Raw genomic sequence first — 26829 nt, 5'->3', positions numbered from 1 at the left:
GCAGATTTCGAATAAAATATAAATCAAAATAAAATAGAATTTAAAAGTAGAGTATCTGAAAAAAAATATTTCTAGTTTTTTTTTTTGAACACAAATATATATATTAAAAGCTTAATCCCCATAACTAGGGAGGAGAAGAAGTAGCAATATAGAGTGCAGAATTAGCAAGCTTGTCTGCAGCAGAGTTAAAACGTCTAGCTAGAAATTTAAAGGAGACAGTAATAAAGGAGAGGGATAGGTGTGTGACACCCGTCACTTTCGAAATAATAAAAATAATTCGATAAATAAAAATATCCGAAATATCCATATATAAATATTTGAAAGTCAACGTCAAACATCCGAAACATAAAGTACGACATAAACCAAGAGTCCGAAATATGAAATAACATAAACGATAGATGGAAGCCCAAAGGTCCAAAAGCGATAAAACGCTAAAAGTGATAGAAATCCAAAGCTCGATAGTAGTAAAAGCCCAAAAGACCAATAGCACCAGTCTGATAATCACTCCTGCTCGTCGGTCTCACCTGAAAGGGGAAAGAAGGAGGGGTGAGCGACAGGGGAATCGCCCAGTGAGGTATGGGATGCTAAACCACAAACCACTGACTCAGTTCATAGAACTACAACTATGTAGGCCTAGCTCTAGCATGAAGCAAACACGGTGTCTATTACACCACACAGAACAATCACATATGTCTAGTGGACTAGACATGCTACAACCAATGCGATAATAACATACCGCATTTCCTCATAAGGATATAAATATATATATATAACTCTACAGCGTCGTAAGTACAGTAGTCCACTCTGTACCCCCGCAATCTCCACAAACAAGCGGCCTAGTACAAACGTCTCTGTACCCCGCTAAACACACGGCCTAGTACAGATATCTCCGTACCCCGTGATCTCTCAAACAAGGCGTAGCTATCACAGACGTCATGTGCCCCCGCAATCACACGGCCTAGTACAAACGTCTCCGTACCCCGCAAATCCCGCGGCCTAGTGCAGATACCTCTGCACCCCGCAATCTCAACACATGGACTAACATATATACATATATATATAATTAACATTTTTTAACATCAATCATTTCAATCAACCGTTGAATCCTCTATTATCCTATTTCCGGTTTAACAATCAATATCAATAACGAACAACCAAGACTCTCAAACAGACTCGATTCACAGAGACGGATCATGTTTCGAAACTAAACTTTCCATAACGGTAGTACTAAACTAGTTCGGGATTTAACAGAGTAGCCCTCACCTTAGCAACAATAAGAAGTGGTAACTATGAGCTCCAGCTGCTCAAATGGACTCCAAATCAGAAATTAGATCGAAATTTCGAGTCAGAACGCCTTTTGAACGGTTTAAAACGGGTCTGGTCAAGGTTTATGGAAAGTCATCTCGTTGGTCAAAGGTCAACCCTGTCAACCCTTGACCAGAAATCAATTTGACCTAACCAATCGGTTTTCCTTAACCGAAATCAATTTCAATAGGACCATCCGGTTTACCTAACCGAAATTAATTAATTAATTAATTAATTAAAATAAACAGTTAAACCTAACCGAATTTCAATTGATTTTAACCGACCGGTTTACCCTAACCGAACCGAAATCAATTTAAACGGATTAAACCAGTCAAACCACCGGTTTGACCGAGTTACCGAGTTGACTCACCGGGTCGACTCGGCCGAGTTGGCGAGTCGCCGGCGAGTCACCGGTGTCAGTCACCGGCGGCGACGGCGACGGCGGTGGCTTACCAGAAAAGTCACTGGCGACGGCGGAGGTGCTACGGCGGCTTCCCGGCGGCGCACTGACGGCGGCCGGCTACGGCGGCTCCGGCGAGGCGACGGCGGGGCGTGCGTTTCACGCGCGCGCGAAGGGTGGTCTTCTGGAGGCGCGTGAGGGCTCGTCCGGGCTCCAATCGCGGCGTGGTTGGTGTCTATGGCTTTGTCTCGACGAGCGGAACATGATGGTGGTCTTGCAGGCACGAAATTTTGAACGGTTAGAAAGTTATGGGCGATTTACTAAACGGAACCGAAACCAAACTTAAAGCATGCGGTTTCCGGCGTTACCTTGGGCGGTTATCGGTGGTGGCGAGGCTGGCACGTTCTGTGGGTGAGGTAGCTCCGGCGACGATCTCAGGCAGCTCAAATTCGGCAAAAATTCACACCTCTTCTCCTTAGCTCTCTCTCTCTAACCTCTTTTTTTTCTTTTATGAAGTTGTCAGAATAGAAGTGGAGATGGTGGGGTTTTAAAGGAGATTACCTTTGGCCTTTGGAGTTGGGGTTGGGTCATTACAACTCTCCCCCACTAACAAGGAATTCGACCCCGAATTCACGTCACCAACTGACTGCCCAATATCATCCCGGAAAAGCTCCGGATAATCAATCCTCATCTGGTGCTCGGACTCCCAAGTCTCCTCCTGATTACCATCTCTCTCCCAACGAACTTTGACCAACATAGTCATCATACCATCATCTTCTCTCACTTGGCGATCCAATATCTCTACTGGCTGACACGGCGCACACAAATTCCTATCAAGGTCATTGGGCGGCTGTTGCAAAATGAGCTCCGGTTCTCTCACGACTTTCCTCAAAACCGAAACATGAAACACGTCATGGAAGTCTGATAACTCTTCTGATAAATCCAATCGGTAAGCAACTGTTCCAATTCGCTCCAAAATGGGATATGGTCCCATATATCTCGGTTTAAGCTTCTTCAGCTTCCGAGTCTTAGATCCTCCCTGAAATGTCCTCATTTTCAGGTATACAAGGTCGCCAACCTGGAACTCCAAATCCTTATGCCGCTTATTTGCATAACTCTTCTGACGGTCATGGGCTTCCTTAAGCCGAACCTTGAGCATCTCAACCTGCTCTTTCGTCTCTTGAACCATGGCTGGTTCTATCTCACGTCGCTCCCCCACTTTTGTCCAACAAAGTGGTGTGCGACAAGGCCTACCATATAGAGTCTCATATGGTGCCATCCCAATACTCGAAGGATACCTGTTGTGGTAGGCAAACTCGGCTAGAGGTAGATACTTCACCCAACTACCTTCCCAATCTAAGACGCAAGCCCTGAGCATATCCTCTAAAGTCTGGATAGTCCTCTCTGATTGACCGTCTGTCTGCGGGTGATAAGCCGTACTCATATGAACTTTCGTCCCAAGCGCCTTCTGGAAGGCTCTCCAAAACTCGGACGTAAACTTTGTATCTCGATCTGATACAATGCTGACAGGAACTCCATGCAATCTCACAATCTTGTTGATGTAAGTCTGTGCTAACTGATCAGCTCTGTCCGTCTTCTTAATCGCTAGGAAATGGGCTGACTTGGTAAGTCTATCCACGATTACCCATATGGCATTCTTTCCTCCTGAGGTGGTTGGCAAACCTGTCACAAAATCCATAGTTACCATGTCCCATTTCCACTCTGGCAATGGCAGATTCTGCAATAACCCGCTAGGCACCCGATGCTCGGCCTTGACCATCTGACACGTCTGACACTGCGATATAAATGAAGCAACATCCCTCTTCATACTAGGCCAATGGTAATATCGCTTCAGAACCCTGTACATCTTCGTATTCCCCGGGTGGATAGAAAAATTCGAGTGGTGTGCTTGCCGTAAGATCTCCTTCCTTAACGGCTCATCGTCTGGCACAAAACCCGGTTTCGATACATGTACATCCCACTGGAGGCTGTATGATAACCAACACTCTCCATCCCAATCTGCTTACACAAAGCCCCATCACTATCCTGAGCTCTGCGTATCCTCCATGGTAAATCTGCCTACTCCACAGCCTCAACGCCAACTGTCTCTCCCTCTACAGCAACTGCACATAATCTGAGGCTAGCAAGTGTCTCCGTAAGCTCATGAACCTCTCTGGTTCCCGATACATCGCTTGTGCGCCTACTCAAGGCATCCGCCACATGATTGGCTTTGCCCAGATGAAAAGTAATCTCCAAGTCGTAGTCTGCTAACAACTCCATCCATCTACGCTGCCTCAAATTCAAGTCCGTCTGCGTAAATATGTACTTCAGACTCTGGTGGTCCGTGAAAATCTTCACCTTCTCTCCATACAAATATGACCTCAAGATCTTCAATGCAAATACAACTGCTGCTACCTCCAAATCATGCGTAGGATAGTTGACCTCGTGAGGCCTCAACTGACGTTATACATATGCAATGACCTTACCCTCCTGCATCAATACACATCCCAATCCGGTTCCTGACACATCAGTGTAGACCTCATATGGTATCCCTGGCCTCGGAAGTACCAAAACGGGCGTTTGTGTCAGCTGTCGCTTCAACTCAGCGAAACTCCTCGAGCAATCGTCTGATCAATCAAATTTGACATCTTTGCCCGTCAGCTTCGTCATCGGCTTTGCAATGCTGGCAAAGTCCTTGACGAACTTCCTGTAGTACCCTGCTAAACTGAGAAAACTGCGGATCTCCGTAGCACTCTTTGGCGTCGGCCATTCTGAAATGGCGGTAATCTTCTCCTGATCTACGACAACTCCTGCTTCTGAAACCACGTGGGCCAAAAATCCAATCTTCCTCTGCCAAAAGCTACACTTACTCAGCTTGGCAAACAACTTGTGTTCCCGAAGCTTACCCAGCACAATCCGCAAATGCTCAGCATGCTCTTCTCTACTCCGAGAATAAACCAAGATGTCGTCGATGAAAACGATCACACACTTATCCAAGTGCTCCCGAAACACATCATTCATAAGCTTCATGAATGCTGCCGGTGCGTTCGTTAACCCAAATGGAATCACCACAAACTCGTATGTCCATAGCGTGTACGGAAGGCCGTCTTCCGCACGTCTCCCTCAGCTATCGCAATCTGGTGATATCCCGATGCCAAGTCAATCTTAGAGAACCATGAAGCTCCATGCAACTGGTCCAACAACTCGTCGATACGCGGAAGCGGATACTTATTATTGATGGTCACTTTGTTCAGACCTCTATAGTCGATACAAAGTCTGAAATTCTCATCCTTCTTCTTCACAAACAATACTGGTGCTCCCCACGGTGAAGTACTCGGCCTGATAAATCCCTTATCCGATAACTCCTACAACTTCTTCTTCAACTCCTCCATCTCGGCTGGTGCAAGGCGGTAAGGGGCTCGTGAAACTGGTGCTGCTCCTGGCTCCACTTCTATCGTAAGAACGTCCGTTCTAGCTGGTGGTGGTCCTTTTAAAGCCTCAAAAACGTCCTCGTACTTGGCGACTGCTGGAATATCATGCAGCTCCTGCTGACCGTCCTCCTTAACCATCGAAATGGTCGCCAAAAATCCCTGCTCCACCCTCCAATAATTCCTCTGCACGCAACATGTAGACAATAGGAATTTCCCGGTTTGCCTGAAAGCCTTCGTAAATGGTCTTCCCTTTTGCTCTAGGGATATTAACCCTTGCTTTCGGACAATCCATTCCAAGTATAACATCGTAGAAGCTCATCTCCAGCTCCGTCAAATCTCCGAGCAACTCAAATCCTCCAAGAATAACTGGTACATTGCGATGAATGCCAACTGCTCCCAACTTCTCTGTGCCGGCAGTCTGAATCTTCTTAGCCTTCGGTTCAAAGACACCCCGAAAAGGCCAAGACTGGCCTAAGCGTGGACTCACAAAACTATGAGAGAAAACTATGAGAGGCTCCCGTGTCGAATAAGGTGTGAGCTGACTTTCCTCCCACCTAAACCGATCCTACACGAGATTTTTACTAACTACACATGATAACTACAAACTAATTACTCAAACACAAACAAGTATGGAAAAGACACATACCCGCTATCGGCTCAGCTCCCTGAGGATCTCTAACCGCAAACACACGTGGAGCGATGGCTGGACGCTTCGGTGGGGGTGGGAGCGCTGCATTGCCCCTCCTCGGACAATCTCTGTAGATGTGACCCGGCTGGTTGCAGCCGTAACAGTTCCTCGCTGCCACTGCTGGTACTACTGCCGCTGCTGCCGCTGCAACCTGAGTACGTGGCGGCTTCCTAGAATTCTTCGAGATATGCCCAACCAGACCACAGTTAAAGCACTGGAGACACTCTCCAAAATGCTGGCGACGACAACGCCCACAACGGGGTGCCCCATCCTGCTCCCAAGTCCTCTTATGTGACCCTAAAGTCCCTCCGGTCTTCGGTTGAGCTGCCTTGGAGTACTTCTGCTCCTCGCCCATACATTTCTCCTGCACAGCCGCCTTCTCTACCAGATCCTCCAAACTGGTGTAGGTAACCACACTGCACCTACCACGAAGCTCTACTCGCATCCCATCTAAGAACCTCCTGATCAGATCCTCTTCATCTATGTTGTTACCCACAAATCTGCGGAGTTGGTTAAACTCCCGCTCATACTCCTTGACAGACTTTGCACCCTGCCTCAAATGCTCGAAATCATTCTTCTTCTCATGCAAAGCTTCCCTCGGAAAATACTTCTTGTTGAACGCGTAAAGAAAATCATCATATGTCAGCTCGCCATGGTGCATCAATCTCATTCCATCCCACCAGATTGATGCATCTCCACGAAAATACAGCTCAGCGATGTTAAGCTTGAGTCTTGGTGGGAATGAGATGGTCTTCAAACAGTTATCCAAACTGTGCTTCCAATCGTGAGCAACTGTAGGTTCCGTCGTTCCAGTGAAATGCTCCAAACTCACATACTTCATCTGTCCCAACACCCTGATAAATGTCTCATCAACCTCGGGCACCTGAACTGGAAAAGCAGGCGGCGGCGGCGGCGGTGGGACCTGAACAACTCCGGGAACCGGCTGAACGAGAACCTGAGGATACTGCTGAGCTGGAGCCTGCTGTTGTGGAACCTGGTGATCATGATGAACCTGAGCTGGTGGACCCTGCTGCACCTGAACCTGAGGACCCTGCTGCACCTGAACCTGAGGACCATGCGGAATCTGCTGACCCTGCTGAACTGCAGCCATCTGTTTTGCAACCTCCTGAGCAGCTACTCGAGCAGCCTTCTGGGCAGCTTGCTGGACTGCCTCCTGTGCAGACTGCCTAGCCGCATCCTGAACCATCTGTATCAAAGCATCATGATCAATAGGCGGAATCGCCTGCTGCAGAACTGCGGGCTGGGTATGCTCATTCTCAGCCTCTCTAGCAACTCTGGCGGTCTGAGTACGAACAACTCTCTTCATGGGCAGCATCTGAAAGGAAAGCGAGAAAGTTAACTTCTGCTGAACTCTAGATACCAACATTTAAGAAGGAGTGATACCGAATGGAAAGGTGCTATTTATTTTTATTTTCAAGAATCCCAAATCCCCGAAAATATTTTGAAATCGTCTAAAACCGTTTAAAACCGAATAAAACAAGGTCTCCAAAATCCCCATCCCGGGTCGGAGCCGGGACAGAACCCCGCTCTGATACCAAAATGTGACATCCGTCACTTTCGAAATAATAAAAATAATTCGATAAATAAAAATATCCGAAATATCCATATATAAATATTTGAAAGTCAACGCCCACACTTGAATTCCATGTTATAAAATAACATCTCAAAACATAAAGTACGACATAAACCGAGAGTCCGAAATATGAAATAACATAAACGATAGATGAAGCTCAAAGGTCCAAAAGCGATAAAACGATAAAAGTGATAGAAATCCAAAGCTCGATAGTAGTAAAAGCAGAAAAGCCCAATAGCACCAGTCTGATAATCACTCCTGCTCGTCGGTCTCACCTGAAAAGGGAAAGAAGGAGGGAAGAGCGACAGGGGAATCGCCTAGTGAGGTATGGGATGCTAAACCGCAAACCACTGACTCAGTTCATAGCACTACAACTATGTAGGCCTAACTCTAGCATGAAGCAAACACGGTGTCTATTACACCACACAGAATAATCACATATGTTTAGTGGACTAGACATGCTACAACCAATGCGATAATAGCATACCGCATTTCCTCATAAGGATATAAATATATATATATATATATAACTCTACAGCGTCGTAAGTACAGTAGTCCTCTCTGTACCCCGCTAAACACATGGCCTAGTACAGATATCTCCGTACCCCGTGATCTCTCAAACAAGGCGTAGCTAGCACAGACGTCATGTGCCCCCTCAATCACACGGCCTAGTACAAACTTCTCTGTACTCCGAAAATCCCGCGGCCTAGTGTAAATACCTCTGCACCCCACAATCTCAACACATGGACTAACACATATACATATATATATATATATATATATATATATATATATATATATATATATATATATATATATATATATATATATATATAATTAACAGTTTTTAACATCAATCATTTCAATCAACCGTTGAATCCTCTATTATCCTATTTCCGGTTTAACAATCAATATCAATAACGAATAACCAAGACTCTTACACAGACTCGATTCACAGAGACGGATAATGTTTCGAAACTAAACTTTCCATAACGGTAGTACTAAACTTGTTCGGGATTTAACGGAGTAGCCCCCACCTTAGAAACAATAAGAAGAGGTAATTATGAACTCCAGCTGCTCAAATGGACTCCAAATCTGAAATCAGATCGAAATTTCGAGTCAGAACACCTTTCGAACGGTTTAAAACGGGTCTGGTCAAGGTTTATGGAAAAGTCAACTCGCTGGTCAAAGGTCAACAACCCTTGACCAGAAATCAATTTGACCTAACCAATTGGTTTTCCTTAACCGAAATCAATTTCAATTGGACCATCCGGTTTACCTAACCGAAATTAATTAATTAATTAAAATAAACGGTTAAACCTAAAAGAATTTCATTTGATTTTAACCGACCGGTTTACCCTAACCAAACCTAAATCAATTTAAACCGATTAAACCAGGTTTGTAACCAGTCAAACCATCGGTTTGACTGAGTCACCGAGTTGACTCACCGGGTCGACTCGGCCGAGTTGGCGAGTCGCCGGCGTGTCACCGGTGACGGTCACCGGCAACGACGGCGGTGGCTTACCAGAAAAGTCACCGGCGACGCGGCGGCGGCTTCCCGGCGGCGGACTGATGGCGGCCGGCTACGGCGGCTCCGGCGAGGCGACGGTTTCGCCGGAGGCGCATGCGTTTCACGCGCGTGCGTTTCACGCGCGTGCGAAGGGCGGTCTTCTGGAGGCGCGTGAGGGCTCGTCCGGGCTCCGATCGCGGCGCGGTTGGTGTCTATGGCTTCGTCTCGACGAGACGAACACGATGGTGGTCTTGCAGGCACGAAATTCTCAAAGGTTAGGAAGTTATGGGCGATTTACTAAACGGAACCGAAACTGAAGTTAAAGCATGCGGTTTCCGGCGTTACCTTGGGCGGTTATCGGTGGTGCCGAGGCTGGCACGTTCCGTGGGTGAGGTAGCTTCGGCGACGATCTCAGGCAGCTCAAATTCTGCAAAAATTCACATTTCTTCTCCTTAGCTCTCTCTCTCTCTAACCTCTTTTTTTCCTTTTATGAAGTTGTGAGAATAGAAGTGGAGATGGTGGTGTTTTAAAGGAGATTACCTTTGGCCTTTGGAGTTGGGGTTGGGTCATTACAAAATGATTGATGTCTTGGACGATCCCGTGGAGATCAGCCGAAGGAGCTTTCGAGGTGAGTGCTGCTAAGAGCAATCGACAATCTGTGTTGAAACAGATTCTAGAGAAACCCTGTAAAAGGGCTGCTATGAGTACCCACCGTAGTGCTAGAGCTTCCGCCACCCGCGGTGAAGGAACGTTCCTCTCTGCTTGAGTCGTTTGATAGTGTATACGGCCCTGTCTATTGGTGAATATGCAACCGAAGGCTGCCATGTTGTTCTCCTTCTTCCAAGCTGCGTCTGAACAACAGATCGTTATATCATCCAGGTCGGGTATGATCAACGGTCTTTTAATATGATGCTAGTTAAGATTCTAATTTGAAACAAAACATCGAGTAAATAGAGTTCTTGGTGCCCACATATTTTATTATGATTTCGTTCCCAGCTGGGGATAAAATTCGTGAGCTCCAATGAGAATTTTTTGCTTCACCCCCACTTACAACTGCATTGAACATTTCTTTCTTTTTTCTTCCAAATTGTTCTGGTAACCTTATCTTCTTGAAGCTTGTCAATTTTTCCTTGATTATTTTTTGCCACTTTTAGGTTCGAGTTTAAAGCCTACAAACCAGAGTTTCGAAACTTTTTTTTTCTTACAAAACATCCAAAGATGATCCGAAGTTTTTGATTATAAAGAACTCAAAAATTAAATAAACTAGAAAAAGTGCAAAAACGAAAGATGCATGAGAGAACCATACAATATAAACGCATACTTTGTTTTCTTTTACTTTCTTTTACAACCGAAGAAGATGCCTATGTTTCATTTCATGTTTAGAGGCCTAAACAAGGGAAGAAGAAGTAAAAATGAAATGCTCAGCGATTAGGAACTTTGATCCAACCATTGGCAAAAGCAATGGCTAAGATGACGAATGGAGTTGACATACCAAAAATGATTATGTAAGGGAGAGGAGTCTTCATCGGGTTCTCCCCTTCTCTTTCGCCAGTGCTTTGCCAATACCTACGTATTAAAGGAATAATGGGCAAGTAAGAGTAAATCACATAACATGGTAAGGAGTTCCGATTCGGATAAGGACACTAGCAGTGGTTAGACAGCACCACTACAAACCGTTTTTTTTTTTTTTTTTTTTTTTTTTTTGGCATCCACTACAAACCGTTTAGGTCGGTAAAACTACGAATGTGTATGAGTCACAACTCACAAGTAAACTCTTTCCCACTAACCCTGGGAATTAGATTTTAGTTGTGTGGTTATGAAAATAAAATATTATTTGGAAATTGATTCGTCAGATAATAAACAACAAAAGAGTCAACAATTCGCCAGTTTTTTTAATTAAGTTACACTTTTCTTGTTTCTAGATATAACGTTTTCACAATTTGGCCATTTTGTGATAGGAAATTGAGAGGTGGATTTGACAGGTAAGTAAAAACTAACTGTTCTGGTTCTTCCTCTTTGGTTATGAACTTCTTCTTTTCTTTAGGTTTCACTTCTCCATCTCCTCCACCTTAAGAAGAATCAGGGATAAAGAAAGTCTTTCTCTTAATAAAAAAAACTAGATAGGAAAATCCTGATTTGAAAGAGATATAAAGTACCTAATTTGGCGTGAAGCTTGAACTGTGCAAAGCCTGATGAAAACGGTGTACAGAGGAATTGAGGCAGAGCAAGAAACGATGAATATGAGGAAGATGATGAAGTTGGCGAATCATTGGCCTTGTGGCTAAAGGAAGAAGAGATGTGGAGTTTGGCTGCCATTTCTAACATCAATAGGTTTTTGTTTGTTAATATTCACTATATGATATGGTTTCCAATTTTTTGTTATATTAGTTGGAAATACGTGGCATATGTGGTTCCACTTGATGACATTTGGTAAACATTCAGATACATAAATCTTATCTCTTATTTATGTTCAGATGACAGATTTTTTGCAAGACGCTACATTCTTGAGAGGATATGCAAATTCGGTATTTAAAAAAGTCAAAAATAAAAAGAAAGAGAAAAAAAAAGAAAAAAGAAGGAACAGAGGAGATAAAAAAGTCAAAAATAAAATATAATCTTATGTCTGATTTATATTTCTATAAATAAATGATCCACATTTATCAATAAAATCCATTAGATTAAAAGGTCCATCAAAATAAACATGGATTATGAATAAAGTATAAATACGTATTTTTGTAAATGAATTAAAAAAACTTGAGAGGGAAATGAATATATTTTTGACTGAGAATTTAATTTTATATTTCTTGAGATATATATATTTGTATTATATATTTCTTGGTCCGTGTGAATGACCTTGCATATTCTGGAAGACATATGTAGTTGTGCTCATCCATTGAGGTTCTTTCCATAAGATTTCTGATATCATTCTTAGATACATAGATGAAGTGTCCATCTATACGGCGTGCATGTCCATGATTATTTCTGTAGATTTCATACTCATCCTTATGTTCCCAGTGGAATCTCCTTATTCTATCATGGTCGTAGGCTCTTTTTCCAAACTATGGGCGTCTGTCGATCGATGTTGGGACGCTAATGTCGATCAACGATCGAGTATGTTGTCGATACTTTGGCTTGAAACGATCATATACTCTACCAGATGTGTCATAGAACTCGTTTGTAACTCTCTGCTGGTGCTCTGGAGTGTTGTGTTGTTGCATGAAGAGATTTTCTGCTCCATTAGGCATTTGAAGGATGTCGGTGATGTCCTCTCTAGATACTTGCAGTATATGTCCATCCATTTCTCTTGCATAGCCTTCTGGATCCCTGAAAATACCAAACTCATCTGGTGTTAGATAGTCAATATTCTGTTTAGTTGTATCACTTACATTAGATGGTGGTTTTGGATAACTGTAGATCGACGTTGAAGCTTTGTTGTCGATCGATGGGTGTTTAGCTCTGGTGAAAGGACGATAGAAACGAGTGCCTTTTACACAGGCTGCTGCAAGGAGTGAATCTGTATTCGAACGTTCCTGATGGTTGAACAGTTCCTCAGTAGTGAAACCTTCATGAAACTCATCTGCTCGTGGCTCACATATTTTTGTTTCTAGTGCATAGCTCCTGTGATAATGATCATCTGCCCAACTGCCAAATGAATAGTTTCCTTCTTGTGCATGGTCGACTCCATTGTCGAACGATGTATAGTAGGCAATGTCGGTCGATGCTCGTGTACATTGTGTCTGGTGATGATGAGTGTCGATCGATGTTGGGATGGTTCTGTCGATCGACGTCGCATTCCTTATCCCATAGGAATGGTGGAGAAGTCTATCTTCCTCAGCACGAATACTTTGATACTCTGTAGCTCGTTCGTCCTCGTAATCCTCATCATACTCCTCTGTATGCAGATTAGCTCTGTCTGAAGGTGTTGCAGTGTCTACCGCAAAAATGGGATTGTAGTAGTCATTCTCCCAACTGTCAATAGGACCTTCAGGAAAATCTTCTATTACGTCGTCTGGACTACTGTCGATTGATTCTTCGAGGTGATTGTCGATCGATTTCTGATTTGTACTGTCAATCGATGTGGGGTGTGAGTTTCGATCTACACGGAATACTCTGTCTCGTACTCAGCTCCACAGTGACATGCTGCTATGAGTCCTGGATCATTTTCGATTCTTCTGGAGGATGTCTGTGGCTTTATAACTGGAATTGGATCATAGTAGACGTATGGGTCTATGAGCGTCAGGCACAACTGGTTGGTTTGTATGTTGCATACTGCTCCTACTGTTGATAAGAAAACTCTTCCAAGTAATAGAGATGAATTCCAGTTAAGTTTGATATCCAAGACATGGAAATCTACTGGAACTAGGGCATTACCAATCTGCACCTCAAGGTCTTTGACAATTCCTCCTGAGTTCCTCTGTGAACAATCCACAAAAGTGAATGATTCCTTGGAAGGCTCTACCCTCAGACCTAGATGGTCTGCCGTAACCTTAGGTAGAATGCTGACTGATGCTCCTGTGTCGCATAATGCATGTGGGAACTCAATGCCCTTCACCAGACATGGTATCGCAAACTTCCCATGATCACTCTTCTTCTTTAGTGTAATCATATTCTTCATCTAATCTCTAGCCTCATGGAACATTCTCCTAATGTCCTCTTCAGTTTCCTTGGTCTCTCTGAAGAACATCCACAATATGTGGGTAAAATAAGCTTCCTCAAATGGTTTCTCTAGTGGAATCCTAAGGACTCGCTTAAGAAAAATGTCCATTTCCTTCTCAATAGCTCCCCTCTTCAGATGCTTAGCAACCTTTTCCTTTCTCTTCCTCAAGGTTCTCCCCATAGGAGCCTTATCAACTTGCATAGGCTCTGGTGCATCTTCTGAATGTGTACTGCTGGTCTCTGGTGGGTTAGCTGAATGTTTTGGTTGTGGCCTAAGTGCATTGATTCGTGCGATGTCGATCTTTGGTAACTGCACTCGGAATGTGAGAGGTGCTCGTCGATGGATGGGTACTGGAGGTTGTCGATTAGTGGTGGTCTCTCGTTGTCAATCGATGGCTGGCTTAGTTTGCCGATCGATGTTGACATGAATAGGGCTAGGTGGATGTGGGTTTCTTGCTGCGAACTCCTCGTGGGTCATGATCCTCATTACACGATGCGGCCGACTCTGTAGGTGTCGTCGATCGATGCTCTGGAAAGCTTGTCGAACGATGTTTGAAGTCTGACGCCGACCGACACCAATACGATCCGCCAAAACTCATCGAACTTTCTACTTCGAAATCTACTTCTTGCAGCTTCTTATGCTTCACCACTTGCCAGAAATCATCATCTATGATGGCATTCACGTGGTGCTTCATTGCATCATCTCCTATCCCCCTTGCTAAAGCTTCTTGCCTCTTAACAGCTTCTCCTGACTGAACTACCTGCATCTCCATCTTCTTCACATGAGTGCTCAAAGTCTCAAACTTTGTGTTCAGGTTGTTGTAGACATAATCAATCTTCCCATTGAAGTCCACCGTCAGGTTCTGCTGTCCTTCCAAGACCCTATCAAGCATTGCTTCTATTTTTCTCTCCTGAGTCTATGGTGGTGGTTTCTGGTAAGATGAGTTTCCATAACTTCTGCTGTTGTTGCTGTTGTATTTCTGGCTGTAAGGTTTTTGGTACTGCGAAGTCTGGTTGAAATTACTCCTCTGTCCATTGCCATAGAAGTTTCCGTTTACACTATGGTTTCCAGTCCTCTGGAATCCAGCTCCACTGATGAAGTTCACATCCTCCTCTACTCCTATTCTATCCTCTGTATCTACAGCATCTGCATCCTCTGCTAAGCAAGCATGCTTCCTGAGAAGCTTGTGAACACTGTTCAGCTTTGCTTTCACCAAATCCATCTGCTCCATCCCAAGAATAGCTGCAAATTTCTTTCTCTCAAAATCAGTGTTCTTGGTGCTATTGTTGGATGCCAAGTTCTCAATAAGTCTCACATGCTCTTATGGATTCCTAGTGTTGAAGTTCCCTTCGCTAACGCATCAAGAGCCATCTGATACTGCACTACGATGCCTCTGAAGAAAGTACTGAGCAGCTGCACTTCATTGAATCCATGGTGTGGACAATCCCATTGGTAAGACTTGAATCTGATCCATGAGCTTCTGAATGACTCTGTAGGCTCATGCGTGAATGTAGCATTCTTGCTCCTCAAGTCTTCAGCATGTGCCTAATCAAAGAAGTTACGCAGGAATGTGTTCTTGATGTCGGCCCAGGATGTAAGAGATCTGGTGGTAATTGCTTAAGCCAATGCAAAGCCTCTCCAGCAAGTGAGTACTTGAAGAGCTTGCAGAATAGGTAGTCCTCAAGGACTCCATTCACTTTGATAGCAGATATAAGATCCTCGAACCTCTCCAGATGGCCAATAGGATGCTCGTGAGACAACCCACGGTAGGGTGTCTGTCCCACGAGTGTGTAGTACTGCGACTTCAACTCGAAATCACCCCTCTGGATAGCTGGAGGACGAATAGCTGATCTGTTGTTATAGAACTGATCTGGACGGTTGTAATCAGCCAACGTTCTGGGTCGAGCAGCCTCATCTACAGGTTGAGCAGCTCATGTAGCATCAATATCGGGCTCATGGATTACAGTCCCCTGAGCATCTATCCTCTGACTTGCTGCATTACGCAGATGACCCTCCTGGTCATGCAGGTCTCCATTCTCATCTCGCACAAGAACTAAAGTCGCAACCATGTCTTGCGGCTCAGTATCGATTGATGTTCAAGATGAAGTATCGATGGATTTCGGATGGAAGATATCGGTCGACGGAAGAGTAGCTTTGGTCGCTGGTGGTGAGCGAGTGTCGGATGATGAAATTGGTGTCTGGGTCGACGTTGGTTGGTGAGTATCGATCGATAAACTAGTGTTGTTGTCGATCGATGAGGAGTGTCTATCTTTGCGGATCGAACGTTCAAAGCTTACAGGATCTGATGAGAATAGCAGTGGTGTTTTATTTTTGCTTCTGGTACTGCTGGACATGCACCTGAAAAGACAAGTAAAAATTTATGTCAAAAAGGTTTAAAGAAGTAACCTAGACTAGATCTATAGGCGATCAAAGCTCCTTGGCAACGGCACCAAATTTTTATCTCACTCAAATTACCTTAAGGAGTGAATTACTCTCTCAAATAAGAAGTTCAATTGCAGTACTTAGGGATCAAATCCACAAGGAGCTAGGGAACCTAATAAATATAATCAGAGTGACTAAGCTAGGTTGATTATGTTTAAATGTAAATAGTAGGTTATGAGCAAGGTAGTTTCTCGATTGGTTTGATTGAGTTTTTGACACTTAAATGAAATAGCTAGACTTAGGGTTTCTATTCAGGTATTCATGATTATAATCCTACAGATGCTTAACAGTTATATGTATGATATTATAGAGCTCAATCGCTTATGAACAAACCAATCGGCGTTCATTTTCTAGGTTTGTCTATTGACCAGATCTAAGTGTCGATCGATAATTATAGAGGAATATCGATCGATACAGGTTTTGCACCGTCGATCGATTATTCTATATGAATATCGATCGACACGCTCTTAGTTAAGCTTTAGGCGTGGGTTGAATAATGCTCACTAGGTTTACTAGATCAGCTTCCGCCTTACTCTAACAATCCTACCTCAATTAGGACAGATTCAGGGTGAGATTCAAGTGTTAACTTGTGCCTACAACTCCTAGGTCAAGGTTCTAGCTAGCAAAACTATAAACATGCATTAATGACAATCCTAATGATGAATATCACAACTAGAAATCTATTGTTGGGGCTAATCCTTCATAACCTATTTGAACCCTAAATCTAACAGTAGAACTACTCAGGCATAGCGAAACAATTTATAACAACAACAAGGTATAAGAACTGCATAGATATATAATAATAGATAATAATGGAGTTCCAATTACAAATCTCTTTGGATCTTCTCTCCAACTCTACTAAAATCCTAGAAAACCTTTTGCTGTGAAAACTAGAAAACAATAAAGCACACTTTGCCTAAAACACTTTGGCAAACTATAAATATTAGGTTAAAAGCTCGTCAGGGGAATCTTGTAATTTGGTGAAGTCTTGGGCTCTAAGTCGGCTGGGAAACAAACGGGCTTCTGCGCGCTTCGTTGTCGATCGATGTCACAAGGTGTGCATCGATCGATTATTTTCTCTAAATGTCGACCATTGGTCTTGCTCGGTGGTCATCTCAGATGTTCTCTCCTTTTATCTCCAAAAATGCTGCAAAATCATCATTTTCTTGCAAATGACTCATGAACCTATAAATATACTAAATATACTCTAAAGCATATTAATTAGTTATTACAACCCTTATAAACCATGGCTAAAAGTGGGTAAAATCCATGGCCTATCACGTGTCGGCCGTCATATCCTCTACTCATTTAAAACAAATGAGATAAAAGAAGCAGGAGAACTCACGTTCCCGCTACTATTTATCCAAACGAAAAAGCCAAACTTCTAGGTTCCGGATTCTAGCTTCCAGGTTCTGGATCACAGGTTCCGGGTCCTAGGTTCCAGGTCTACGGCTGCTCCCCTTACAAGGAGGCGCAATCCAATGACTCCAGGAAAAAGCAAGCTCAAACCACCTTACTACCGCTTTTCTCGGTGATGTACCCGGATATACTTCTTAAGGAAGGAGGAAAGCATGGGCAATTAAGTTAAGCACCAACCCAAGGGAGATTCAAGACGAGGTGACGAGTCATCAAATGACATCCGGAAAACCCTGAGAGTGGCTCACCCAAGGGGTGCAGAGAACAGCATGGACGAGTCATTAAATGACATCATAAAACGCGGAGAGTGGCTCACCCAAGCGGAAGCAGAGAACAGCTAGACGAGTCATTGAACGACCCCTATAAAAGGAGGAAATTCAAGAGATATGGTCAAATCAATATTTATGGATGATCAACAGCATGAAGGGACTAATCACGTCCAAGTATGCATAAGAAAATGCTAACCTCTGCACATGAAGCAAGAGAAAAATCATTTTATCCATGTAAACTACTGCTTCCTAAACAACTTGTTCTGGCTTCGGGCCCAGGTCAACCCCTGCATCCGGATCAATCTGAACTAGAGGCCATAGGAGATCATGTCATCGCCTGCTATTCATGTCCAAGGACAAAGAAGTAACGTTGTTCCACCTGACAGAACCCGAGCGCACAGAGATCACCGTTCTAGTGCGAAAAGAAAGAAGCAAGCAGTACCCTGTGTGCTGCATCAACACAAAGACCCGACGCAGTCTTCTGGAAAAGCTAGCCCTCCATCAGTCATAGAAGCCATGAAGTTGTAATTATAGTTTCAGGCTCGTCTAACTGCGGAGGTATCACCACTATTTTGAAAAATATTGCTCCATATGCCAGTGGTACAATGGAAATCAGTCGAGTACGCAGAAGAGTTCGTCAACATCCATGAACCTCTGTGTTTCAGGTTGATATATCCCAGAACCACCGTGCTTCAGGAGGATATATGCCATAGTCTCCGGGTCTTAAGAAGAACCACACGTCCCACAATAGTTATAGAATCACGAAGCTGTCTTATAGAGCTTGAAAACATTTCGAACGGCTCCATAGAAGGCAACAAGTGCATTCTCGACAACAGCCTACATACAATCGACATCGAGAGTGATCCATCTCCGGAGGACTGAGTGTGATGCCATATTAATTCAATAGAGACTCTGGGTTCAAGAAAGCAAAATAACAATTCATCTCCTGGTCAGAAAAAAGAAATTCCTCATAACCTCAGGGTTCTTAAGGACAATATCGACAGATCCTCCTATGCCAGAGGACCAATTCCTTGGAACCTCTGGATTCCCAAGGATAAATATACGCGTCCTACAGGATCAGAACATGAGGCCCTTTAAAACTCCAGATTCTAAAGAAAAATCAAGAGGAACTCTGAGCTCCTAGGCGACACGCTTCGAGACCTCAGGGTGATACGACGAATCATTAGCCTCCACAAAGGGTCTCGTTCTTCCTGAAAAACAAACGGAAGGCGCATAGTCTTCACCCTCTTGCTACCTGGTAGAGAAATTTTACTGCCTAGAGTCAGGGTACGTCCCCAAAAGACCAAGCAGAAGGAAAAGAAAACACCAGCAGCAAAATACTTCTTCACCATGGTGTATGCTCTTCAGAAGATCGTTCTCCAGATGATATCGAGTCATGGGGCACCTAAGCGAGAAAAACGACGTACTCACTGAAGTAAATCGACAATTCGCTTGTTTGTCCCGGCCATGTGTGATCTCACTCAAATTACCATAAGGAGTGAATTACTCTCTCAAATAAGAGGTTCAGTTGTAGTAGTTAGGGATCAAATTCACAGGGAGCTAGAGAACCTAATAAATCTAATCGGATTGATTAAGTTGATTATGATTAAATGTAAAAAGCAGCTTTGTGAGCAAGGCAGTTTCTCCATTGATTTGATTGGTGTTTTTTGGTACTTAGATGAAAATAGCTAGACTTAGGGTATTTATTCAGGTAATCAGGATTATAATCCTACAGATGTCTAACAAGTTGTATGCATGATACTATAGAGCTCAACACTTATAAACAAACCAATAGGCTCTCGCTTTCTAGGCTTGTCTATTGACCAGATATAAGTGTCGATCGATGATTATAGGAATATCGATCGATACACTTGTAAAACCGTCGACCGATTATTCGATTAGAATGTCGATTGACGCGTTTGGCCAAGCTTTAACGCGCGGGTTGAATGTGTTCGCTAAGCTTCCTAGATCAGCTCTCGCCTTACTCTAGCAATCTTAGCTAAATTAGGATGGATTATGTTAGGGGATTTTTGTGTAGGATCTTTGTGGGTACCACAGAACGTTGGATGAGGCTGGTCTTTCATATTGATTTTGAGAGAAATAGACTTGAAGAGATGTTTAATTGAGTAAACAAGCCGGAACTATGTTGGGGTCGAAAACGGTTACGACGAAGTTAACGTCCAAATCCCCGAAGAAGAAAAACGAAAAACCTTCTTCGACAAATACTTTTTCAAAATAGGTTCTTCCTTACGAAAAGCTTTGCGGAGGAAGCACGAGACATCGGGCATGAGCTCGGAAAGGGTCGCTACGCAGCGATCCAACGCGTGTTTCGTTCGGTCGCTACGTAGCGACCGAGCGTACGTCTGCTCGGTCGCTACGTAGCGACCGAGCTCTTCCGAAACATCGATACGACATTAGTCCATGCATTCTCGTCTACCCTTCGATGCTATCTCCCGAAGACCTTAGCGAACCCATTTCACGTTTCCCGCCATTCTAAGTCATCGATCAAACTTTACGGTAAAAAACCGCGGGAAGTTCACTCTTTATCGAAAGAAGCCGTAATAAACGCTTCGAGTCAGAAGACGGCCCAAAGGAACCTAAAACATGACTCGATGCCCAACTTACGATTTCTTAACCAACGGCCCGTAAGCCGCATGACGGTTTACGCTTGGTTCGCGAGGAAAGATAAATGTCAAGTTTCCTCGGATAAATACAAAATTTTGAAGATAATTACGAAGATCGGAAAAAATGGAATATCTCCATTTTTATGCTATGACGGCTTAAGGGCAGAAGAGGAAAAGCGTAAACCGACCTAGGAGCCAGTATATAAGGAGTCCTAGGCGAGAGGCATGGAGAGAGACTTTTTCAGAGAAAACTTAGCACTTAGAGCGATTTAGGCATATTTCCGTTTTTGTTATTCGAACTGCGACTCAACTAGGTTATTGTCGTCTTAGAGTTTTAGAACTAGAAATCTCGCCGACAGCTCTCGTAGCCCAGGCTTTTACCTTGTTGTAACGCTCAAACGCGAATTCGAAATAAGATCTACTTTGTTCTCTTTTCGATTTCTTATACTTTATCGTTGTCATTATTGTGTTATGATTGCTTGGCGTGTGGTATTAGCAGATATTCGAGACCTCTGGGAAATTAGTGTTTTCCTTGTTTCCTTATTTAAACGGAAATCGACAGTGCGAATTTTGGTTCCCACAGTTTGGCGCTAGAAGGAGGGGGGGGGTACGGATCAATCTAACTCTCAACCACATCACGCTCAACCAGACATGTCAACTGACGACGCGGATAACGTGCATACTCCTCTTAACGGAAGCAGTGGCACTGACCTCCACACTACCGCAGCGGACGTATCCGCGGCCAACGCACCAGCCAACGCCGCGGCGCTCGAGGAGTTTAAAAAGATGTTCGCCACCTACGAAAAAGGTCAGAAGAACAGGATAAGCTCGTGAGCACCTTGACCAAACAAGTTGAAACTTTAACGGCAAGGACTCGAGCAATCCGCCCCCGCGGAACCACTAAAGTCCGCGGGAAAAGACTCGACTTCGTAACCCCACTCGACAGGCTTGGAGCCGCGCAGGAATGACCTTCGGGTCAAAACCCTAGCGAGAAATCTCCCATTAAAAAGGGAAACTCTGAAAGCCATCCGCCTCCCGCGAAGGCTTCGGAGGACAACGGAGTCAAGCAAGTTGACCTGGATCCTAGCGATGTCTCCAACGATACTGATGAGGACGTCGACAGACATCCAAGGAGGACCAGAAGCCGGTTCACTCGGGAAAGCTCTCCGTTCGACAAACCAATGACAAAAGAGGAGGAAATCCTCTATTGGAACGAACAAGAAGAGCTGGCTGAAAAGCAAACCGAGCTCACTCGCAGTAAACGCCAACAAGCACGGAAATCTGCTAGCGAGACGTCAGATATACGCGATCTTCGCGACTATATCACCAAGACTGCGGTAGAAGTAAGAGCCATAAAATCCCAAATCCATCACGCTACCAGCACGGCCCCCGAGATCGACAGGTTGCTGGAAGGGGCTCGGAAGACCCCTTTCACCACTCGCATTTCAGATATGAGGGTATCTGATCCAGGAAAAATCAAAGTACCAAAGTATTATGGTACGACCGATCCGAGAGCGCACCTTCAGGCTTTCCACATCACGATGGGAAGAGCGAGGCTGAAGGACGGCGAAAGAGACGCCGACTACTGCCCCTGTTCGTCGAGAATCTAAAAGGAGCAGCCCTCGAATGGTTCGCACGCCTTAAGCGAAACTCTATCGGAAGTTTCCGACAGCTCGCATCGGAATTTCTCAAGCAATACTCTATGTTCATAGATAGAAAAACTTCCGATGTCGATCTCTGGGGTCTGTCCCAGAGGGAAGACGAACCCCTCCGCGAGTTCATCAGCCGATTCAAGTTGGTAATGTCCAGGGTCAGCGGGATAAGCGACAAGGTAGCCATCGATGCGCTCATAAAGGCGCTCTGGTACAAGTCGAAATTCAGAAAATGGATATCCCTCGACAAACCACGGACGATCCAGGACGCCCTCCAGAAGGCGACGGACTACATCATGATCAAGGAAGAAACGAAAGTCTTATCGCAAAAACATTAGTCGGCGAGACCATCCTCGAAAGATGTAGACCCAAAAACGAAGAAGAAGAACCCTCGTAACGACAAGTACGTCCATCACGAGGGGGAAGATCTCAAAGGAACGCACAATTATGCGATCGGCTCGGACCAGGGCCGAACCATGGGTAATACGTGGACTCGCAATCAAGGATATGATGAAAACACCTTCTGCGAGTTCCACCAGTAGCGAGGACACTCCATGACTAACTGCAAAGTCTTGGGAGCAAGGCTGGCCGCGAAGCTACTTGCTGGAGAGCTCTCGGAAGTGACCAGCGTGAAAGGTCTCATCCTGGAAACCGATCGCCCCTCGAAGCCGGACAGAAATCTCCCCGCGGAGAGATCTCCCCAAAGAAACCAATCCGTGGATAAACGCGGCAGGAGGCCAGACGACAAGGGGAACGATAACAATCGTCGTAGGGTCAACATGATCATCGGAGGATCGCAATTCTGCAACGATACGGTCTCCGCCATCAAGGCTTACCAGCAGAAGGCGGAGTCGAGCGCAAACTGGCCTACATGGTCGCCTACCCGAGCTGATCAGAATTGCTCAATCACCTTCACAAAGGAGGAAGCCGGCGGGATCGATCAACCTCACTGCGATCCGCTCGTCATAGACCTCGTCATACGAGATCTGGATGTCGGAAGAGTACTCATTGACACGGGAAGCACGGTCAATCTAATGTTCCACGACACTCTCAATCGGATGAGCATCAAACTCGGAAAAGTAACTCCAACGCCGAAACCGCTCACATGCTTTTCGGGCGAAGTATCGATGACCCTCGGGTCGATTCAGCTACTAGTCATGGCCATGGAGATCACAAAAATCATCGAATTTGCGGTAGTAGATCATCCTGTCATCTATAACGTGATCATGGGAACCCCATGGCTCAACGCTATGCAAGCAGTTCCATCGACGTACCACCTGGGTGTCAAATTCCCGACCCCAAACGGAGTCGCAACTATCTGGGGATGTCAGAAACAGTCGTGACTGTGCTTCCTACTGTGCTTACTCGCGGAGCACAAGTTAAGGCAGATGACGACCTCTACAACGGCAAATCGCAAACGCACGAAGATTGACAATTCTTTGACCAAAAACGTTTCAAGAAAAGACGATTTAACATCGTCTGCTGACGCAAACGCTTCAGGTGTCGAAACTCAGCACGAGTTCGAAGCCGCCACTACGACTCAACCGGAACATCCAGAAGAGAATGCTGACCCGGCCACGGTCATCACGATCAAGGCGGTCAGCACGGCGACAGTCGCTTAGTAAAAACGCTCGCGGCATAAAATTGAACTACGAGATGACTTGATCCTCGAAAAAGGTACGTAGGCAGCGCGTCGAAAGACGAGTTTAGCTATCCCCCTCTCTAAAAAGGGGGGGGGAGTGGGTGCGTATACTCGTATACTCCCACATAGGAAAAGATGCGTTATTGTAATCGAGTTTTTTAGAGATTTCGAAATTTTTTGTTACAATATGCGTCGCTCCTTTTTAAGACACTTGCGCTTCAATTAACGCAAAAGTCTCAGAACACGCTTAGAAAATCTACAAATGTTAATACTCTTGTCAGCAGCCTCGTACGGCCCAAAATCGCAAAACAATCTCTTTTCAGCACTAAAAATATACGTATAGTCTTCGAAATAACTGCGAGACGTCGCCAAGTTAAAAGTCGAGACGATACGAACAAATTGTCCGAACGCGACCACAAAAACCTTACACTCCGTTCGTCAATTGGCCCCGACGAACACATCAGCCGTTTTAAACAAACGTAACTTGATCACTCATTTGATCTTCGAACGTCCAACACAAGGACGAGAGCGCGCTACAAAAAAAATCCAAAATTTTGGTCTAGCACTTCCAGTTGGCTTAAAAATTATCTCTGGAAAGATGCTCGATTCATGCCATACAAGTCATATAAGCCGAGAACCTATCGCGGAGTTTAAATCGGTACGAGTCAGGTAGAAATCGCAACAAGAAAATCGATAGCCGGCTAGACACCGCACAAACCTTAAAACTGAGAGTAAACCTAGGTCTTGCCCTAAACCCATCGCACTGGTCTCAGACATCTCAAGGCATGATATCTAAACGGTACGAGATCCTAAAACATGTATCTCCGTTCATATCTTGACGTTTCCGAAAGTCCGTAAGAATAAATAATTTTTACGAAAAACTCACGAACAAACTAACAGATTGAACGTCTCAACGAAGTTAAATATGAGAAGACAACTCATGTTTACTTCAAACCCACTCAAAACAAAGTAACTCAAACAAACATCCATTATAAACCGCATAGCGGTAGGGGTTCGAAGCCACCAATGGCCAGTCCCGATAAAAATAAAAACGGCCAAAACAGGCCCATACAAAGTTCGAAGGCCACACTCGGCCGGACACATATGAACAAATGCCACACTTGGCCGCAAAACACTAGATAAGGGAAAAACTTCTTCCCGTCAAACACTCACAGATCAAAGGTGAAATTCCCGGACAAGGAAGCTCCGAATGCATCCGCGGGATAGTTCACTTCCTCATCATCACCGGCAAAATCAGTCGCGGTTTCTACGGTATCAGGAGAACCGGGATGGGATCCCAGAATCCCTGAATCTTCCCATCGATCGGAGAAATGAGCGTCTCAGCGTGAGCATGATCCTTCATATCACCCTTCATTAACTCCATCTCCCTCTCCAAAACATAATCATCCGCCCGTGTCTTCCAAAGGCTCCCGACTGAGCCGCGACATTCACGGAAGTCGCCCAGTGAGTTGAAAGCGTCCTTGAGATTCCTGTACTCAACCTGGAATTGAGAGGCGCGAGTCTTCATCACCTCGACAATTTCCCTCTTGCCCTTCCGTTCTGCCCTACGAACAGCCCTGGCATGATCACGAGCGAGTTGAGCATCTCGCGCCAACATCTTGTCTCGCATGCGAGCAAGATTCTTTTCCGCCTTCTCCGCTTTAAAGCGATAGATCATGGCCTCTCTATGGCTCGCCTCAATGGCCGATCCAAGCATGTTCAAGCCCTGTAAAACCAATTGACACGTTATAAGCAAAAAAAAATAATATAATAACGATCGTCAAAATTCTTAAAGCTTATACCCCGTTGATGATACGAGATCCTTCGGCGACGACTTTCGGCCTCCCCGACTCGTTCGTGGCCGGAGGAGCATCGAAGCCCGACGGAAGACCAGCGAAGAAATCATCGAAGTCTGAAATAGGGACCTCGCTCATACCGCTTCCATCGCCGAAAGCAAGGTCCGGATCCCATCCTGGAAGAATGCAATCATCCACCGAAAACTCCAGGTCACCGAGGTCAATATCTTTCCCCTTCGAAGAATTCCACCCCGTCGCGATCGTGGGAGCAGCGTCGGGACCTTGGTCATCAGGCTCGGAATCACTCCTTGTTTCTCCGCCCAAAGCAGGACTAGGATGCACAAACCTCAGCGCCTTTCGAACTCTCTTCGGCGTAAAGGAAGTCCAGAAAAAAGGACCGTTCCTGAGGAGATCCCTCACCGCAATAATGTCCTCAGGAAACGGAGCGAGAGGATTGATGAAGGGACGATCGTTCGGCAACCTCCGGAACAACGGGATACAACTCTCCTCAACGGACGCAGCGTCTACACGAACGAAGAAGAAAAACTTCTTCCACGAGTTGAAGTTAGAAGTAAACCCCTTTACCACTGACATGAAGTTCCGAGGAACCAGCATGTACGTGTCCTTATCCTTGATGATCTGTAACCGAAGAAGCCCTTCGAACTGATCGACGGTGAGGGAGAGACCAGTCTAGTAGCTCAAGATCAGGATTCCAATGAGGTGCTGGATGCCAAGAGGATTCAGTTGGCTTATCGCCACCCCGAAACGATCCAACACGCGGACGATAGTTTCGGGGATCGGGAACCACAAACGACAACGCACTACGAATGCTTCTTAACAGGTCAAATAAACCTCCGGGGGACTACTAGCGCGCTCTCCTTGACGAAGAACCCTGAACTCCACCGCATTGGAAATATGGTAGAACGACCGCATGACCTCGAGGAATTCGCTAGTACTCCTATTTGGTGCACCTTCCTCCACCGGGCGATGGTTCATGACCGGGAACGATTTCTCTTTGGGAGGCATGATCGAACCATAACACGCCACCCACCATGCCTCCTTCTCGACTGGGTCTACCGAATGAGGAACGAATTCCATCTTTGGCACACGGAGCTCTTCGTAAACATTCGCGGGCAAGGACCCTTTCTTCGAACTCCTCTTCTTACTCGACATCTCGTGTTTTTTCTTTTCTATCAAGAAGGAAATGATAGAGAGAAAGAGAAAGAAGAAATAATTTTTCAAGAAACCTCTCTATGAGAATGAGTAAGTGTAAAGATTGTGAAGAAATTACCTCCCTTCTTATAGGCATGAGAAATTACTATTTACTTACGGATTTTCGGACACAAACTTCGCCCAAATACACCAATCTCGTCCGAACTCGCCATACCACACGATGGGATCTC

The 26829-nt window shown here is 44.9% G+C and overlaps 1 protein-coding gene and 1 pseudogene across 11 annotated transcripts; both read right to left on the bottom strand.

The window, feature by feature from the left end:
• Positions 1-291: 291 nt before the first annotated feature.
• On the bottom strand, positions 292-11359 carry LOC111204628. Of its 11 annotated transcripts, none has more exons than XR_007326421.1 (8): positions 11085-11337; positions 10927-10996; positions 10421-10494; positions 9469-9779; positions 9274-9355; positions 8867-9178; positions 8456-8513; positions 292-524 (listed from the first exon to the last, which is right to left on the bottom strand). XR_007326421.1 is itself a non-coding variant. In XM_048763497.1 (7 exons), exons 1-6 carry the CDS (start codon positions 11251-11253, stop codon positions 8497-8499), a joined length of 723 nt encoding a protein of 240 aa, XP_048619454.1. In that variant the 5' UTR covers positions 11254-11337; the 3' UTR covers positions 292-524; positions 8456-8496. The 11 variants fall into 11 exon arrangements, 6 of the variants coding, with proteins under 6 accessions (XP_048619454.1, XP_048619455.1, XP_048619453.1 ...); XR_007326419.1 differs by having other exon boundaries at positions 8944-9178; XR_007326418.1 differs by lacking the exon at positions 292-524 and adding an exon at positions 7436-7693 and having other exon boundaries at positions 8944-9178.
• On the bottom strand, positions 4323-7151 carry LOC125590427 (annotated as a pseudogene).
• Positions 11360-26829: the final 15470 nt, after the last annotated feature.

The sequence above is a fragment of the Brassica napus genome, chromosome C7, assembly GCF_020379485.1.
Source record: "Brassica napus cultivar Da-Ae chromosome C7, Da-Ae, whole genome shotgun sequence".
NCBI classification, from domain to species: Eukaryota; Viridiplantae; Streptophyta; class Magnoliopsida; order Brassicales; family Brassicaceae; genus Brassica; species Brassica napus.
This window is presented reverse-complemented; position numbering and strand designations above follow the sequence as displayed.